The following is a 16989-nucleotide window of genomic DNA, read 5'->3' on the forward strand; positions in this document are numbered from 1 at the left end:
TGTCTACAGGAAACACATCTTAGACCCAAAGATAAACACAGGTTGAAAGTGAAAGGTTGGGAAAAGATATTTCATATCTTTTATTTCATATCTAGATATACACTAGCAATGAACAATCTGAGGGGGAAATCAAGAAACGAATTCCATTTACAATTGCAACTAAAAGAATAAAATACTTAGGAATAAATTTAACTAAAGAGACAAAAGACCTATACAAAGAAAACTACAAAAAACTGTTAAAAGAAATCACAGAAGACCTAAATACATGGAAGGGCATACCATGTTCATGGACTGGAAGACTAAATATAGTTAAGAAGTCAATTCTACCTAAACTGATTTACAGATTCAATGCAATACCAATCAAAATCCCAACAACTTACTTTTCAAAAATAGAAAAACCAATAAGCAAATTTATCTGGAAGGGCAGGGTGCCCCGAATTGCTAAAAGTATCTTGAGGAAAAAAAACAAAGCTGGAGGTCTCGCGCTGCCTGACTTTAAGGCATATTATGAAGCCACAGTGGTCAAAACAGCATGGTACTGGCATAAAGATAGATATATCGACCAATGGAATCGAATAGAGTGCTCAGATATAGATCCTCTCATCTATGGACATTTGATCTTTGATAAGGCAGTCAAGCCAACTCACCTGGGACAGAACAGTCTCTTCAATAAATGGTGCCTAGAGAACTGGATACCCATATGCAAAAGAATGAAAGAGGACCCATATCTCACATCCTATACAAATTTTAACGCAAAATGGATCAAAGATCTAAACATTAGGTCTAAGACCATAAAACAGTTAGAGGAAAATGTAGGGAGATATCTTAAGAATCTTACAACTGGAGGCGGTTTTATGGACCTTAAACCTAAAGCAAGAGCACTGAAGAAAGAAAGAAAAATAAATGGGAGCTCCTCAAAATTAAACGCTTTTGTACATCAAAGAACTTCATCAAGAAAGTAGAAAGACAGCCTACACAATGGGAGACAATATTTGGAAATGACATATCAGATAAAGGTCTAGTATCCAGAATTTATAATGAGATTCTTCAACTCAACAACAAAAAGACAGCCAACCCAATTACAAAATGGGAAAAAGACTTGAACAGACACTTCTCAGAAGAGGAAATACAAATGGCCAAAAGGCACATGAAGAGATGCTCAATGTCCCTGGTCATTAGAGAAATGCAAATCAAAACCACAATGAGAAATCATCTCACACCCACCAGAATGGCCATTATCAACAAAACAGAAAATGACAAGTGCTGGAGAGGATGTGGAGAAAGAGGCACACTTATCCACTGTTGGTGGGAATGTCAAATGGTGCAACCACTGTGGAAGACAGTTTGGCAGTTCCTCAAAAAGCTGAATATAGAATTGCCATATGACCCAGCAATACCATTGCTAGGTATCTCCTCAAAGGACTTAAGGGCAAAGACACAAACGGACATTTGCACACCAATGTTTATAGCAGCATTATTTACAATTGCAAAGAGATGGAAACAGCCAAAATGTCCATCAACAGACAAGTGGCTAAACAAACTGTGGTATATACATATGATGGAATATTATGCAGCTTTAAGACAGAATAAACTTATGAAACATGTAATAACATGGATGGACCTAGAGAACATTATGCTGAGTGAGTCTAGCCAAAAACTAAAGGACAAATATTATATGGTCCCACTGATGTGAATCGACATTAGAGAATAAACTTGGAATATGTCATTGGTAACAGAGACCATCAGGAGATAGAAATAGGGTAAGATAATGGGTAATTGGAGCTGAAGGGATACAGACTGTGCAACAAGACTGGATACAAGAACTCAGAAAAGGACAGCACAATACTACCTAATTGTAATGTAATTATGTTAAAACACTGCATGAAGCTGCATCTGAGGTATAGTCTTTTTTTTTTGTCTCTCTATTATCGTTTTCTTTTTCTGTTGTCTTTCTATTTCTTTTTCTAAATCGATGCAAATATACTAAGAAATGATGAATATGCATCTATGTGACGATATTAAGAATTACTGATTGTATAGTAGAATGGAATGATTTCTAAATGTTGTGTTAGTTAATATTTTTAATTAATAAAAAAAAAAAGAAGAAGTGTTTGCAAAGTCTCCTTAGAGCAACGGGGACAAAAGGGAAAATATTCAACTTCTCCATCTGGAGAATTCCTGATATCCTTGTAAGCAGTGGGGACAAACAAATCAATAGGCCAAGTTCTCACCTTGGGGTTCGCCCTATGAAAGCTATCCCTACAAAGGACAGGCTAAGTCTACTTAAAAGTAGGCCTAAGAGTCACTCCCTAAGAAACTCTTTTGCTGCTCAGATGTGGACTCTCTCTCTAAGCCAAAACAGCAAGTCAACTCATTGCCCACTCCGCCACAATGTGGGACATGATTCCCAGGGGTATAAAATTCCCTGGCAACGTGGGACAGAAATCCTGGGATAAGCCGGGACCCAGCATCAATGGACTGAGAAAACCTTGATCAAAAGAGGGAAGAGAGGGCTGCGGTGGCTGAGTGGCAGAGTCCTCGCCTGCCATGCCAGAGACCTGGGTTTGATTCCCAGCGCCTGCCCATGTAAGAAAATTAATTAATAAATAAACAAAAGATTCTTAAAAAAAAAAAAAAAAAAAAAGAGGGAAGAGAGAAATGAGACAAAATAAAGTGTCAGTGACTGATAGATTTCAAACAGAGTTGAGAAGTTAACCTGGAGGTTATTCTTGTGCATTATATATATATATTATTTTTTAGTTTATTGTGTATTGGAGTGCCTAGAGGGAAGTACCTGAAAATGCAGAGCTGTGTTCCATTAGCCTTGTTTCTTGAAGATGATCGTAAAATGATAATAGCTTTTACAATTGACTGTGATTGCGAAAACCTTGTGTCTGATGCTCCTTTTATCTACGGTATGGACAGATGAGTAAAAAATTGGATAAAAAATGAACAAATAATAGGGGGACAAAGGGAAAAAATGGGTAGATTGAAATACTAGTGGTCAAAAGGTGTAAGATGTATGAGTTTTTTCTTTTTTCTTTTCATTTCTTTCTCTGGAGTGATGCAAATGTTTTCAAAATGATCATGGTGATTAATACACAATTATGTGATGATATTGTGAGCCACTGATTTATGTGAATCCTGGATGGACTATACTATGGTATGTGAAGATTGCGCAATAAAAATATTTGGGAAAAAAAAAGATAACTTGACAGGGGTCAGCAGACTTTTTCTATTCAGGTTTTGCAGTCCACACAGTTGCTATGGCAAATATTCAGTTCTGCCAGTGAAGCACAGAAGCAGGTCTGACCAATAAACTAGTGAATGTGTGTGTGTTAAAGAAAACTTTATTTATGGACAGTGGAATTTGAATTTCATATAATTTTTACATGTTACAAAATATTCTTATTTGGATGGTTTTCAAGCATTAAAACAATGAAAAACTTCTCTTAACTTGCAAGCCATTCAAAAGCAGGTGGTTGGCCAGATTTGACCCGCAGGCTATAATTTGCTGACCTCAGAGTCAGAAAAATCAATACAAAATAAGGAAAAATGTTACAAAATCACCCCTCCTGATCCCATCAAAAAAAACAAAACAAAGTGCATAGACAGAATGGAATGACTGCCTAGATTGTTTTGAACAAACCTTCTCACTAAGAACGTCTAGAAGATAGCTGTGTGCCCCCACAAAAAAACCTCCACACATATATGTATATACATACACACATACACACATCTATAAACACAAACCTTTATATATATATCTATATATAGCTGATTTTTGTTATATGCAGTAGTTATGTTCTAGAAAGATGCTGTGAACAGTGAATTAGTGAAAACTGAACCACTATTTCTGGTGGAAATACAGGGTTAGATTCTGGTCACAGCATTATTAACAACTGATCAAAACAACTTTTTTGGTATATGTTTCTTTTTAAAGAAACCTTATTTAATATACATCGTTGATTTATGAACAGTGAATCCATGGTTAACAGTACTATAACCCATGCCTGAAGAAAGCTTATCTAACACATGCATTTTCTCTATAAACCTTATCACAGTCTTCGTGTGCTTGAGAACATGAGACAGCCCTTTAGCACTATACTAGTAGGCCATTTTAAAGAGTAACATCATCAACAAAAAAGCATAAAAATGCAAAACATGGCACTAAACATACCATGAAAAGGACACTTGTTTACAGTATGAGAACTGAAACAAGAAGGCAGTGTGTCTCTTTGTCTGACCTCAGCTGGGAATGTGCACATCAGGTGATTCAAATTTTTGGCTGCCCTGCACAAAAAAAGAATGACTATGAAAGCCATGAGTATCGATTTTGGGATTACAAGTAAATATAAAAAAGTAGGCAAATTCACAAATATGGAATCTGTAAATAATAAGGACCAACTGTATATGGATATACATGATGTGCATTTGAAGGCATCAAAAGGCTACCAAGGTAACAAGAATCTGCAGGGTCAAAATAATCCAAGAGAGAAGGGAAGATAAGAAAGGTGAGTGCCATTACTGGGGTCTGTTCTTCAACTTGAAAAATTCTAAGCAAAAGTTACTGCTAAATGGAGCTTTTAATAGTCACAAGGGACTAAGAATTTCGAGCAATCTAAAGGGGGACAAAACTTGGAGTGCAGAGCCTGCTAAAGAGAAGGAGCTACAGTAAGCACTAAGTTTTCTGTTGGCACTAAGAAGACCTATATCTTAGAAGAGAGAGTGAATAAAAAAATACACTAGTTTTTCTAAGACAAAAACTGAAGTCCAACTCTGAATCATCTCAATCTCTGACTGATTTAAGATGACCTGCCTCTAGCCTAGCACCTGACAATGGCTGAGCAGATATTCTGCAAAGGAAGATAACATGCTGAGAAGTTTCAAATTCTCCCTATTATGCTTCATCACAATGTCTAGCATTTAAGCAATTAAAGCAAAAATAACCAGATATACAAAAAGGGCTTTTAACCAAAAATTTAGAGAGAAAAAAAGACAACAAAAACCCAGATAAGATATATATATATCCAGGTGATGCCCTGATGAATCCCAGAGTGATTGATCAGTGAGTGGAAAAGTATTTGCAAAGTCCCCTTCGGGGAATGGTGAGAACAGGGGAAAACTCAACTTCCCCAAGTTGAATTCTTGATATTCTCACAAGCAGTGTGGACAACCAAAGCTATAGGCTGAGCCCCCAGTCTTGGGGTTTGTTCATATGAAACTTAACCCCACAAAGGATAGGTCAAGTCTACTTAAAATTTAGGCCTAAGAGTCACCCCCAAGAGAGCCTCTTTTGTTGCTCAGATGTGGCCTCTCTCTCCAGCCAACACGACGAGCAGTCTCACCACCCTCCCCCTCTCTGCATGGGACATGACTCCCAAGGATGTGGACCTTCCTGGCAATGTGGGACAGAGATCCTGAGATGAGCTGAGACTCAGCATCAAGGGATTGAGAAAAACTCTAGAATGAGCTGAGACCCAGCATCAAGGGATTGAGAAAACCTTCTCGACCAAAAGGGGCAAGAGTAAAATGAGACAAAGTGTCAATGGCTGAGAGATTCCAAACAGAGTCAAGAGGTTATCCTGGAGGTTATTCTTATGCATTAAGTAGATATCACCTTGTTATCTAAGATGTAACGGAGAGGCTGGCGGGAACTACCTGAAAATGTAGAGCTCTGTTCCAGTAGCCATGTTTCTTGATGATGATTGTATAATGATATAGCTTTCACAATGTGACTGTGTGACTGTGAAAACCTTGTGTCTGATGCTCCTTTTATCTACTGTGTCAACAGATGAGAGGAACATATGGAATAAAAATAAATAATAGGGGGAACAAATGTTAAAATAGATTTAGTTTGAAATGTTAGTGATCAATGAAAGGGATCAGTAAGGGGTATGGCCTGTAAAATTTTTTTTTTCTGTTTGTTATATTTTTCTGTTGTCTTTTTATTTCTTTTTCTGAATTGATGCTAATGTTCTGAGAAATGATCATGATGAATATACAACTACGTGATGATATTGTGAATTGCTGAGTATATGTGTTGGGAATGTTTGTTTCTTGTAATTTTTTTAATTAATAAAAAATTATAAAAAATGATATATATATATACTGGGGTTAAAGACAAGGCAACAATTGGAAATCATATGTAAAAAAGGAACTGAATAGAAATTTAGAACTGAAAATAAAACATCCTAAGAATTCAATGGGTGAACTGAAGAAATTAGTCTGCATATTTTCTTCCTAAATCTAATTTCCAGTTCATTAATTCTCCCTCTTCTCTTAGTGTGTCTATAGCACTATAGGGAGATATCTTATGAATCTTACAATTGGAGGCGGTTTTATGGACCTTAAACCTAAAGCAAGAGCACTGAAGAAGGAAATAAATAAATGGGAACTCCTCAAAATTAAACACTTTTGTGCATCAAAGAACTTCATCAAGAAAGTAGAAAGACAGCCTTCACAATGGGAGACAATATTTGGAAATGATATATCAGATAAAGGTCTAGTATCCAGAATTTATAAAGAGATTGTTCATCTCAACAACAAAAAGACAGCCAACCCAATTACAAAATGGGAAAAAGACTTGAACAGACACCTCTCAGAAGAGGAAATACGGATGGCCAAGAGGCACATGAAGAGATGCTCAATGTCCCTGGCCATTAGAGAAATGCAAATCAAAACCACAATGAGATATCATCTCACACCCACCAGAATGGCCATTATCAACAAAACAGAAAATGACAAGTGCTGGAGAGGATGCGGAGAAAGAGGCACACTTATCCACTGTTGGTGGGAATGTCAAAGGGTGCAACCACTGTGGAAGGCAGTTTGGCGGTTCCTCAAAAAGCTGAATATAGAATTGCCATATGACCCAGCAATACCATTGCTAGGTATCTACTCAAAGGACTTAAGGGCAAAGACACAAACGGACATTTGCACACCAATGTTTATAGCAGCGTTATTTACAATTGCAAAGAGATGGAAACAGCCAAAATCTCCATCAACAGACAAGTGGCTAAACAAACTGTGGTATATACATATGATGGCATATTATGCAGCTTTAAGGCAGGATAAACTCATGAAGCATGTAATAACATGGATGGACCTAGAGAACATTATGCTGAGTGAGCCTAGCCAAAAACTAAAAGACAAATATTGTATGGTTCCAATGATGTGAATCGACACCCGAGAATAAACTTGGAATATGTCATTGGTAACAGAGTTCAGCAGGAGTTAGAAACAGGGTAAGATAATGGGCAATTGGAGCTGATGGGATACAGACTGTGCAATAGGACTAGATACAAAAACTCAAAAATGGACAGCACAATAATACCTAATTGTAAAGTAATCATGTTAAAACACTGAATGAAGCTGCATCCGAGCTATAGGTTTTTGTTTTGCTCTGTTTTGTTTTATTTTGTTCTTACTATTATTACTTTTATTTTTTTCTCTATATTAACATTCTGTATTTTTTTCGGTTCTATTGCTAGTTCTTCTAAACCGATGCAAATGTACTAAGAAATGATGATCATGCATCTATGTGATGATGTTAAGAATTACTGATTGCATATGTAGAATGGTATGATTTCTAAAAAAAAAAGGACAGCACAATACTACCTAATTGTAATGTAATTATGTTAAAACACTGAATGAAGCTGCATCTGAGCTATAGTTGTTTTTTTTCTTATATATATTTGCATTTTTTAATTTTATTTTTATTTTTTCTCTATATTATCATTTTATTTCTTTTTCTGTTGTCTTGCTATTTCTTTTTCTAAATCGATGCATATGTACTAAGAAATGATAATCATACATCTATGTGATGATATTAAGAATTACTGATTGCATATGTAGAATGGAATGATTTCTAAATGTTGTGTTAATTTTTTTAATTAATAAAAAAAATAAAATAAAATAAAAAAAATGAGAGAAGGTTAAAAATACCAAATGAGAAATATAAAAGACAATGATAGACACCAAAAATTTATAAGAATATTGTGATCACCTGTATGCAAATAAATTTGAAATTTTAAACGAAATGGACTAATTGGAAAAGGGAGAACTAAAGTTGCTTCCTACCTCTTAAGAAGGCATCAGGATAGGAATGAGTATTTCAGGTTAATGTTTTAAGACCTACTTCTTTTAAATATGTCCCTCATAACTTTCAGGAAACTTACATCAGGAAAACACCTTCACAAATGGTGTGCTTTTATTTTCTTTCATTTCCTGTCTGACCCTATTAAAGGCAGAAATTAAGCTATAAATTTTTATAGTTGTTTTATGCTCAGGATTTTATTTTCAAGTCATAAACAACGATGACGAAGTATAAAAAGACATACAATTGTTTGGCTGAGTTATAAGAAAGGTATGTAGGAGAATACATCTATTTTAAAGCTGGAAAGAAATGGGGGGGAGAACTATAACTAAAGAGGAAAGCAACAGATGAACTTTCACACTATCTTGAGGAAATATGTGAAACAATATAAAATTCCTTCATTTATTAATTCGACAAACATTAATTGTGCCTGGCATTATGCTATGTCCTGGAGGTAGATGGAGAACAAAAAGCGGTATTATTCTGTTCTCAGAAACTTACAGTCTAAGGCTGAACATGGCAAAGTAACTGTAACAGAGTCTGACAAGAGCCTTTAAGAGTGTATCTAGAGATTTGACCCAGATGTAGAGAAACAGGGCAAAACAAGGATCCAGGATAGAGAAATGGGAAAAATAAATTTCTCAAGAGATGGTCAAAATAAATTATGCTTACAATGAAAGCAGCTAGAAAAGTAGGAAGAAAGACAGGAGGAATACATGGGACACAGAAACCATAGGAAGAGGCATTACAAGAATCAGGAAGAGGGTTAAGATTTTCAAATACTGCCAAGTGACTAAGCAAGATCAGCACTGCTCGTTGTTCAGAGGGTTAGAACCAGACGCTGGTGTCTGTGCTGAGGGCAGTTTCCGGGGAGTCGTGGGGCAGCACTAACTGGCAGTGGGTTGAGGGGTACAGAGGTAGGCAAGAAGGGTAAGCACCAAAGGCAGCAAGAGCAGACAGACATTCAAGGGAGTTGGCTGTGATGATACACAAGTGGTTTTCAAAAGCACATTACATAACAGCATGAAAGAAAATTGCACGATCCACTCATGTAAAACTGTGTGTGTGTGCATACATACAAAGAAATGCCTGGAAAAATGCTAACTCAAGTGTAAGGATGGCTACTTCTGGGTGACAGGATTTCAAGTCCTGCCTCTCTTTTTAAATGACTATTTTAAACATACAAATATTTTATGTTAAATACTAAATAAAAAACTCAGGATACACAATTGCATATGTAGTGTATTCTCATTTATTTTTTAAAAGATTTATGTGCATATGTGCATGTATGTTATGTGACAAAATATAAACAGTGATTCTCAAGTGGGGGGAAATACGGGTAATTTTACAATTTTCTTTTCAAATGAGCATGTATATCACTTTACAAGCAGAAAAAAAGCAATATAAAGTTGTTATTTAAAGAAAGTCTGGCTGTGAAGCTGAAGAGACATAAAGGAGAGAGTAGATAGGTGGCGGTATGGGATTGAAGAATGTTTTGGTTTCTTAAGATAGAAGAGAGCTGACATGGTGAAATACTGATGGATAGGAGTTGGCAGAAGTGACTGAAAAAACAGGAAAGAAGATAAATGATAGCAGAGGATATTTGGGGATACAGGAGGGAATCCTGTCTGAAGCACACACAGAGAGACTAGACTTCGGAGAAAGGATGCAGATAGGTTTGTATTAAACCAAGTGAACTCTTATCAGCAGACTTTTTCCTGATGAAGAAGAAAGTGAAATCATCTGCTGAGAAGAAGGAAAGGAATGATGGATGGAAGGTCCGAGGAGAGCAGAGAGGATATGAGATAGCCCCTGTGGACGAAAGAAGTGAAAACTGACTGCGGAAATCACACACTATCGAGGGCCCCCTTGAAACTAGAAACTGTGAATGTGAAGGGACACTAATTTGTGGGCCTGGACAATTTTTCTCTATCAGTCTTCTGCAACCTGGGGCAGATGTATGGGCTGACCTAGGGTTGAAATTCTTTCATGTGTGTGTGTGACAAAAGGCGACAAGAAAAAGAATTTTAAAAAAGTATCAGAAGACCATTATATTTCTTTATATAAAGCTAAATAAATGAACTTCAATATACACCCTTTTTTAATAGCCTCCATGGGCAAGTAACTGTTAGTAAATCTTTGTTATACTATGCATTTTCCGAGGATGTGGGTCACTGTCTATGCAAATGCCTAAAGAATAAACAAACATTTATTTCATGCATGAAAAGGGTTTCCCTTGGGGTGCAAGGGTAGTTCAGTGGTAGAATTCTCACCTACCATGAGGGAGAACTGAGTTTGATTTCTGGCCTATGCACTTTCAGGAAAAAAAATTCAACAAATGGTGCTGCAGTAACAGGAAAGTCACATGGCAAAAGAATAATATGTGACCCCCACTACAGAGCATACAAAAAAAAGGGCTTCCTTTATAGCTTTTATTAACATCTTACCTGTTCAAGGGCATCTCCTTCACTAAGATCACCCTTTAAGTTTTTTCCAGATATCAGTTCTTCCCAAGTAAAGAGTAGTGAATCTGTGACTTCACCAAATGGATTAAAATCAATGAGCCACACCTTCCCCTGCAGAAGAGAGAGAAAGAAATGAATAAAAATAACATAAAAACACCTAAACCTATAATCTGTCTTAGAAGGATACTCTTCATATTATTTTCTCCAAAAGACAATCTTAAAAATATTATAACATTTCAAAAACCATTTCGTTCATGTTCCATCTGAGAAAGAGCTACCTGTCTAAAGCAGCCACAGAACTAAAGTAAGGTCAATACTGAATGGAGAGAAAAAGGGTGTAGGAAGGAAGAGCCCTGAAGACATGTATTCCAACTTCTACCTCTAGTCACATTAACATTTGAAGTAATGTTTCAAGAGCATCCTCAGTACTACTATCGCAAGGGAGCCGGGCAGAGGGGATGATGCCAGCAGTTCTCAGTGAATACCACTTGTGACTCCTAAAAGGCTGCTGTAAAGGGTGGACCTACTTTAACATGCCTGAAGAAGTATGGAGAGGCTCTCTTTTCTTTAAATTTTAATATAACGCTGGTTTTGTCTGTATGATACAGCTTGATAGCATTTGAAGGGGAGATGAAACTACCTATGCAGGCCTTTGAAGAAACTTTCTATCCTCTCTTAGTCTAAAAGCCATGGTGGCAAGCTCAAAGGTTACAGCCTCAGGAAGGAACACTTCTGCCTGGCCAGATGGAGCTTGGTTAGGTTTGGCAGAGCACTGTGTCACAGCTGGGGAAGCTGGGCATGCCTGCCAAGAAATACGACTGCATAGATATATAGGCAACATTTGGTAGCTAAATGATGCCTTGACATTTTATATTTGTTCCACTTGATTCTTCTAGTGAAACATTCATTTAATTGTACTATTTTGTCATTTATAATCAGATTTCCCTATAAATGTGTAGTAGTTAGGTCTTCATCAGAGCATTTAAGATTACATATGTGAGGAGCTAGATTCTTGAGCCAGCATTACCAATATTCTCAACATGGTTAAAGTAAATGTCAGGAAAGATGAAAAAATCCCATTAGGACTTGCAACCCACACCAAAAGTTGCTAGTAAGTGGCAGAGAACTGTATCAGAAGCGTGTAATCACACTCCATTTGGTTATGGTTATTATTGTATAAAATTCCTAAGAGAAACCTTCAAATCTCTCTCTGCACACGGAATTATTTCCTCACATCAATTCTGTGCCCAAGTTTATAAACTTCAACTATGTGAAATAATGTCAGTCATCAGTCAACTTCTTAGTACAATGTTGACTTTGTTTTCTGGGATGAAATGTCTTTAATATATTAAATTATTTTAACAAAATGGATATTCCCTAACCTCTGAACTCTTTCTACTTGATCTTTTTATAACCGGTAAAATCATCCCATTATTTCAAAAAGAAAAAGAAAAAAGAGGGAGAAATAAACTATCCTGTTTGTTATTATAGGATTTTTATTCAGTTCTATAAACTAAAACTGCTACACTATAAAAACTGAACAAAACAAAAATTCAAAAACAAAACTAAGTCACCAATAGGACTCTGAGTTGGGATGTTTTGCAGTTCAGAAGAAGTCATTCTCTAGTTCACAAAACGAATAAAACCAGCTATAATCAGGTATACACTTATAAATATTAGACTTTTATAGCTATAATGTGTTTTTATGTGATGTTTCAGGAACAAGACATTCTGGGAAATTTTGGCAATCCATCAAATAAGAGCAGCCAAACCAACCTTTCTTATTCCTACTAAGGGACCTCACCCATCCACCCAAGCAAGTCCCTATATACGACACTGTATTAAGCATTGCAAGTATAAAAGCCAATAATACAAAACTTATTCTTTCAAAAAGCTCAGTCTGGACCAGGTCACAAACAAACATACACACACACACACACACACACACACACACAAACACACAGATATATCCTGAACAACAAAAACAAAAACCATTTAATAATTACAAATAGATAAAAGATTTAAAGGCAAAGCAAGAAAGCATAAGTGAACTAGAAAAAAAAATGAAGCTTTTTTCAAAGTATGACTTAAATCTTGATACCATAAAACAAATGATTAACATATTTGATCTCTTATAAAGAACTTCTTCATGGCAAAAGACTAACAACTAACTGAAAATCATGGATAAAGGCTTAATCCTTGTGATGTAAAAAGAGCTTCTATATTTTGAGGGAAAATAAGCAAGACAACAGAAAAGAAGGAAAAAGACATGAAGCAACAAGTACACAGAAATGACCCTTAAAAATATGAAACGCTGAACTTCAATTTCACTCATAAGACAAACTGAAATGATACTGAGACATTACTATTCATCTATCAAAGTCAAACAAAAAAAAAATTACAAAATAAAGAACAACCTCAAAAGTCACAAAGCCAATCCTGACAACTATCATCACTGACAAATGCTGGACGTGAGATCAGACATAGCTAGTCCAGCAGGCAATAAAATTAGAAATAAATGACAAAACGATAACCACAGACAAACAGAAACTTAAGTGCACCATCATAATTTTAAGATAGTCATTTTCCATTCTTGTGGTGCATTACCATCACTTAAGCAACTTGTTAAAATACACTTTCCGAGGCTTCAGCCCAGAACTACCAAAACAGTGAGCCACTGCTTTGACATATACACGATGATGTTAGAATCTGTCAGTCCTGAATCAACTTGTCTAGTAACAATAAGAAAGCAAATGGTTTTGCAAAGACAAACACATTTCAGTTATATGAGACTATCATTAAAGAAAACAATTTCACTTACAAGAACATCACAAAGAATAAAATACTTAGGAATAAATTTAACCACGAAGGCAAAAAACTTGTACACTGAAACTATAAAGCACTGCTGAAAGAAATTAGAAAAGACCTAAATAAATGAAAAGGTATCACATGGATTAGAAGACTAAATATTATTAAGATGACAGTAGTACCCAAAGTGATCTACAGAGTTAATGCAATTCCTATCAAAATCCCCTAGGCAAATTTTGTATAGGACATGAGATTTTATTGGTTTGTCTAGGTGATGCCCCTGAATCCCACAGTGATTCGGTCAGTGAGTGGAAAAGTATTTGCAAAGTCCCCTTCGGGGAATAGGGAAACAGGGGAAAACTCAACTCCCCCAAGTTGAAGTCTTAATATTCTCACAAGCAGTGCGGGCAACCAAAACTATAGGCTGAGCCCCCAGTCTTGGGGTTTGTTCATATGAAACTTAACCCCACAGGGGATAGGTCAAGCCTACTTAAAATTAGGCCTAAGAGTCACCCCCAAGAGAACCTCTTTTGTTGCTCAGATGTGGCCTCTCTCTCCAGCCAACATAGCAAGCAAACTCACCACCCTCCCCCTGTCTACGTGGGACGTGACTCCCAGGGGTGTGGACCTTCCTAGCAACATGGGACAGAAATCCCAGAATGAGCTGAGATTCAGCATCAAGGGATTGAGAAAAACTCTAGAATGAGCTGAGACCCAGTATCAAGGGACTGAGAAAACCTTCTCAACCAAAAGGGGGAAGAGTGAAATGAGACAAAGTGTCAATGGCTGAGAGATTCCAAACAGAGTCGAGAGGTTATCCTGGAGGTTATTCTTATGCATTAAGTAGATATCACCTTGTTAACCAAGATGTAATGGAGAGGCTGGAGGGAACTACCTGAAAATGTAGAGCTGTGTTCCAGTAGCCATGTTTCTTGATGATGACTGTATAATGATATAGCTTTCACAATGTGACTGCGTGACTGTGAAAACCTTGTGTCTGATGCTCCTTTTATCTACCTTGTCAACAGATGAGTAGAACATATGGAATAAAAATAAATAATAGGGGGAACAAATGTTAAAATAAATTTAGTTTGAAATGCTAGTGATCAATGAAAGGGGGGGTAAGGGGAATGGTATGTAATTTTTTTTTTTCTGTTTGTTATATTTTTCTGTTGTCTTTTTATTTCTTCTTCTGAATTGATGTTAATGTTCTGGGAAATGATCATGATGATGAATATGCAACTATGTGATGATATTGTGAATTGCTGAGTGTATGTGTTGGGAATGTTTGTTTCTCTTGTAATTTTTTTTTAATTAATAAAAATTTTTTTAAAAATCCCCTAGGCATTTTTTTGTTTTTCTAGAATTAGAAAAACCTATCCTAAAATTTATATAGAATTTCAAGGGGCTCTGAATAGCCAAAACAACCTTGAACAAAAAGAACAAAGTTGGAAGACTCACACTTTGCGATTTCAAAACTTACTACAAAGCTACAGTAGAAAAAATAATGTGGCAATGGTATAAGGACAAATACATGGACCAGTGGAATAGAATTGAGAGTCCAAGAATAAACTCTCACATCTATGGGCAAGTAATTTTCCACAAGGATGCCAAGACCATTCAGTGTGGAAGGGACAGATTTTGAACAAATGGTTCTGGAACAACTGGATTTCCACATGCATCTGAATGAATCTGGACTTCATACCATGTATAAAAATTAATTCAAAATTAATCAAAAACCTAGATTTAAGAGCTAAAACTATAAAACTCTTAGGAGAAAATAGGAAAATCTTCCTGACCTTGTATTTGGTAAAGGCTTCCTAAGTAAAGCACTAAAAACAGAGGCAAGAAAAGAAAGAAACAGATAAATGGGACTTCATCAAAACTTAAAACTCTATGCAAAGGACATTATAAAGAGAATGAAAAGATAACCTACAGAATGGAAGAAAATATTTGCAAATCATATATCTGAAAAAGGGATCATTATACAGGATACAAGAAGAATTCTTACAATTCAGTAACAAAAAGACAGGCAATACTAATTTCAAAAGGGCACTTTTCCAAAGAAGATAAACAAATGGCCAATAAACACAGGAAAAGATGCTTGATATCATTAGCCATAGAGGAATTCAAATAAAAGCCATAATGAGATACTCTTCAAACCCACTAGGTTTGAGTATTATTTAAGAATTGAAAAATAAGTGTTGGTGAAGATGTGCAGAAATTGGAACTCTTCTGCAGATGTGAAGATAAAATGCTGTAGCCACTGTGGGAAACAGTTTGAATGCTCCTTAAAGTGTTACACATAGAATTACCATATGACCTGGCAATTCCACCTCTAGGTATATACCCCAAAGAACAGAAAGTAGGGACTCAAATAGAAACGTGTATACTAACTGTTCATAGCAGCATTATTCACAATGGTCAAAAGGTAGAAGCAACCAAGTGACCATCAGGAGATGAATGGATAAATAAAATGTGGAATTATCCATATAATGAAATGTCACTTGGCCATAAAAAGGAATGAAGTTCTGACACATGCTCCAACATCAATCAACCTTGAAGATAGCACACTGAAATGAAATAAGGTAGACAAAAATAACAAATACTGGATGATTCTACTTATATGAAATATCTAGAAGATGCAAATTCATAGACAGAAAATAGATTACAAGTTACCAGAAGGTGGAGGCGGGGGGAAAGGAGAGTTATTGCTTAAAGGTACAGAGTTTCCATTTGAGATGATGAAAAAGTTAAAGAAATAATGGTGATGGTGATATACTGTGAATATATTTAATATCACTGAATTACTTAAAAATGGCTAAAATGGTAAATTTTATATTAGGTACACCATAATTGAAAAAAAAAGGTATTTAAAAAAACAGACTACTGTCACGGTTAGGTTCATGTATCCACTTGGCCAGGTGGTGGTGCCCAGATGTCTGGTCAGGCAAGGGCTGGCCTATCTGTTGCTAAGAGGACATTTCATGGACTTAAATCATGACCACACTGGCTGCATTCACAGCTGATTGCTAAGGGGTGTCTTCTGCAGTGAGTGACAATTTAATCACCAGAAGGCTTTTAAGGAGGATTCAGAAGAGACAATCACTCTTCCTGCTGGAGCTGCCAGCTCACAGCCTGCCCTATAGATCTTGGGCTTGTACATCCCCATGGTTGCCCAGCCAGCCTCTCCTGAGAGTTTGTTGAGGACCTTCATTGGAGCTGCTAGCTTGCAGCCTGCCCTACAGACCTTTGATTCTACATCCCCACAGTTAAATGAGACACTTCAATAAATTTTATATTTACAGCTATCTCCTGCTGATTCTGTTTCTCTAGAGAACCCTAGCTAATACAACTATCATAAAAGAAAAGTCAGTTTTCTACAATAGCCACAAAATTACAATTGCAAGAAAGTGCCGAATATAAGAACTGTTGAATAAATATAAATGAATTTTACATCACGGTTTAACTCTCTTCTGAGAAACTGTCAGAATGTTTACACTAGCATGTTTCTCATTTTAAAAAAATACAACTAATTTCAGTTCTGTGAGAGCACAGCAATAATTACTTATGTGCATGTCTTCACTTACGACATTTGACATTCATGTAGCTCTTTCA

At 36.2% G+C, this 16989-nt stretch overlaps 1 protein-coding gene across 4 annotated transcripts in view; it reads right to left on the reverse strand.

The window, feature by feature from the left end:
* Positions 1-16989, reverse strand: part of CDC123 (cell division cycle 123) — a 97767-nt gene that overhangs the window by 7377 nt on the left and 73401 nt on the right. For all 4 annotated transcript variants that reach the window (XM_077169420.1, XM_077169419.1, XM_077169418.1 and 1 more), the window contains one exon: positions 10546-10674. In XM_077169420.1, the coding sequence (XP_077025535.1) occupies positions 10546-10674 (129 nt within the window). The remainder of the gene's footprint in view (positions 1-10545; positions 10675-16989) is intronic.

This window comes from Tamandua tetradactyla, chromosome 7 (genome assembly GCF_023851605.1).
Source record: "Tamandua tetradactyla isolate mTamTet1 chromosome 7, mTamTet1.pri, whole genome shotgun sequence".
NCBI lineage: Eukaryota > Metazoa > Chordata > Mammalia > Pilosa > Myrmecophagidae > Tamandua > Tamandua tetradactyla.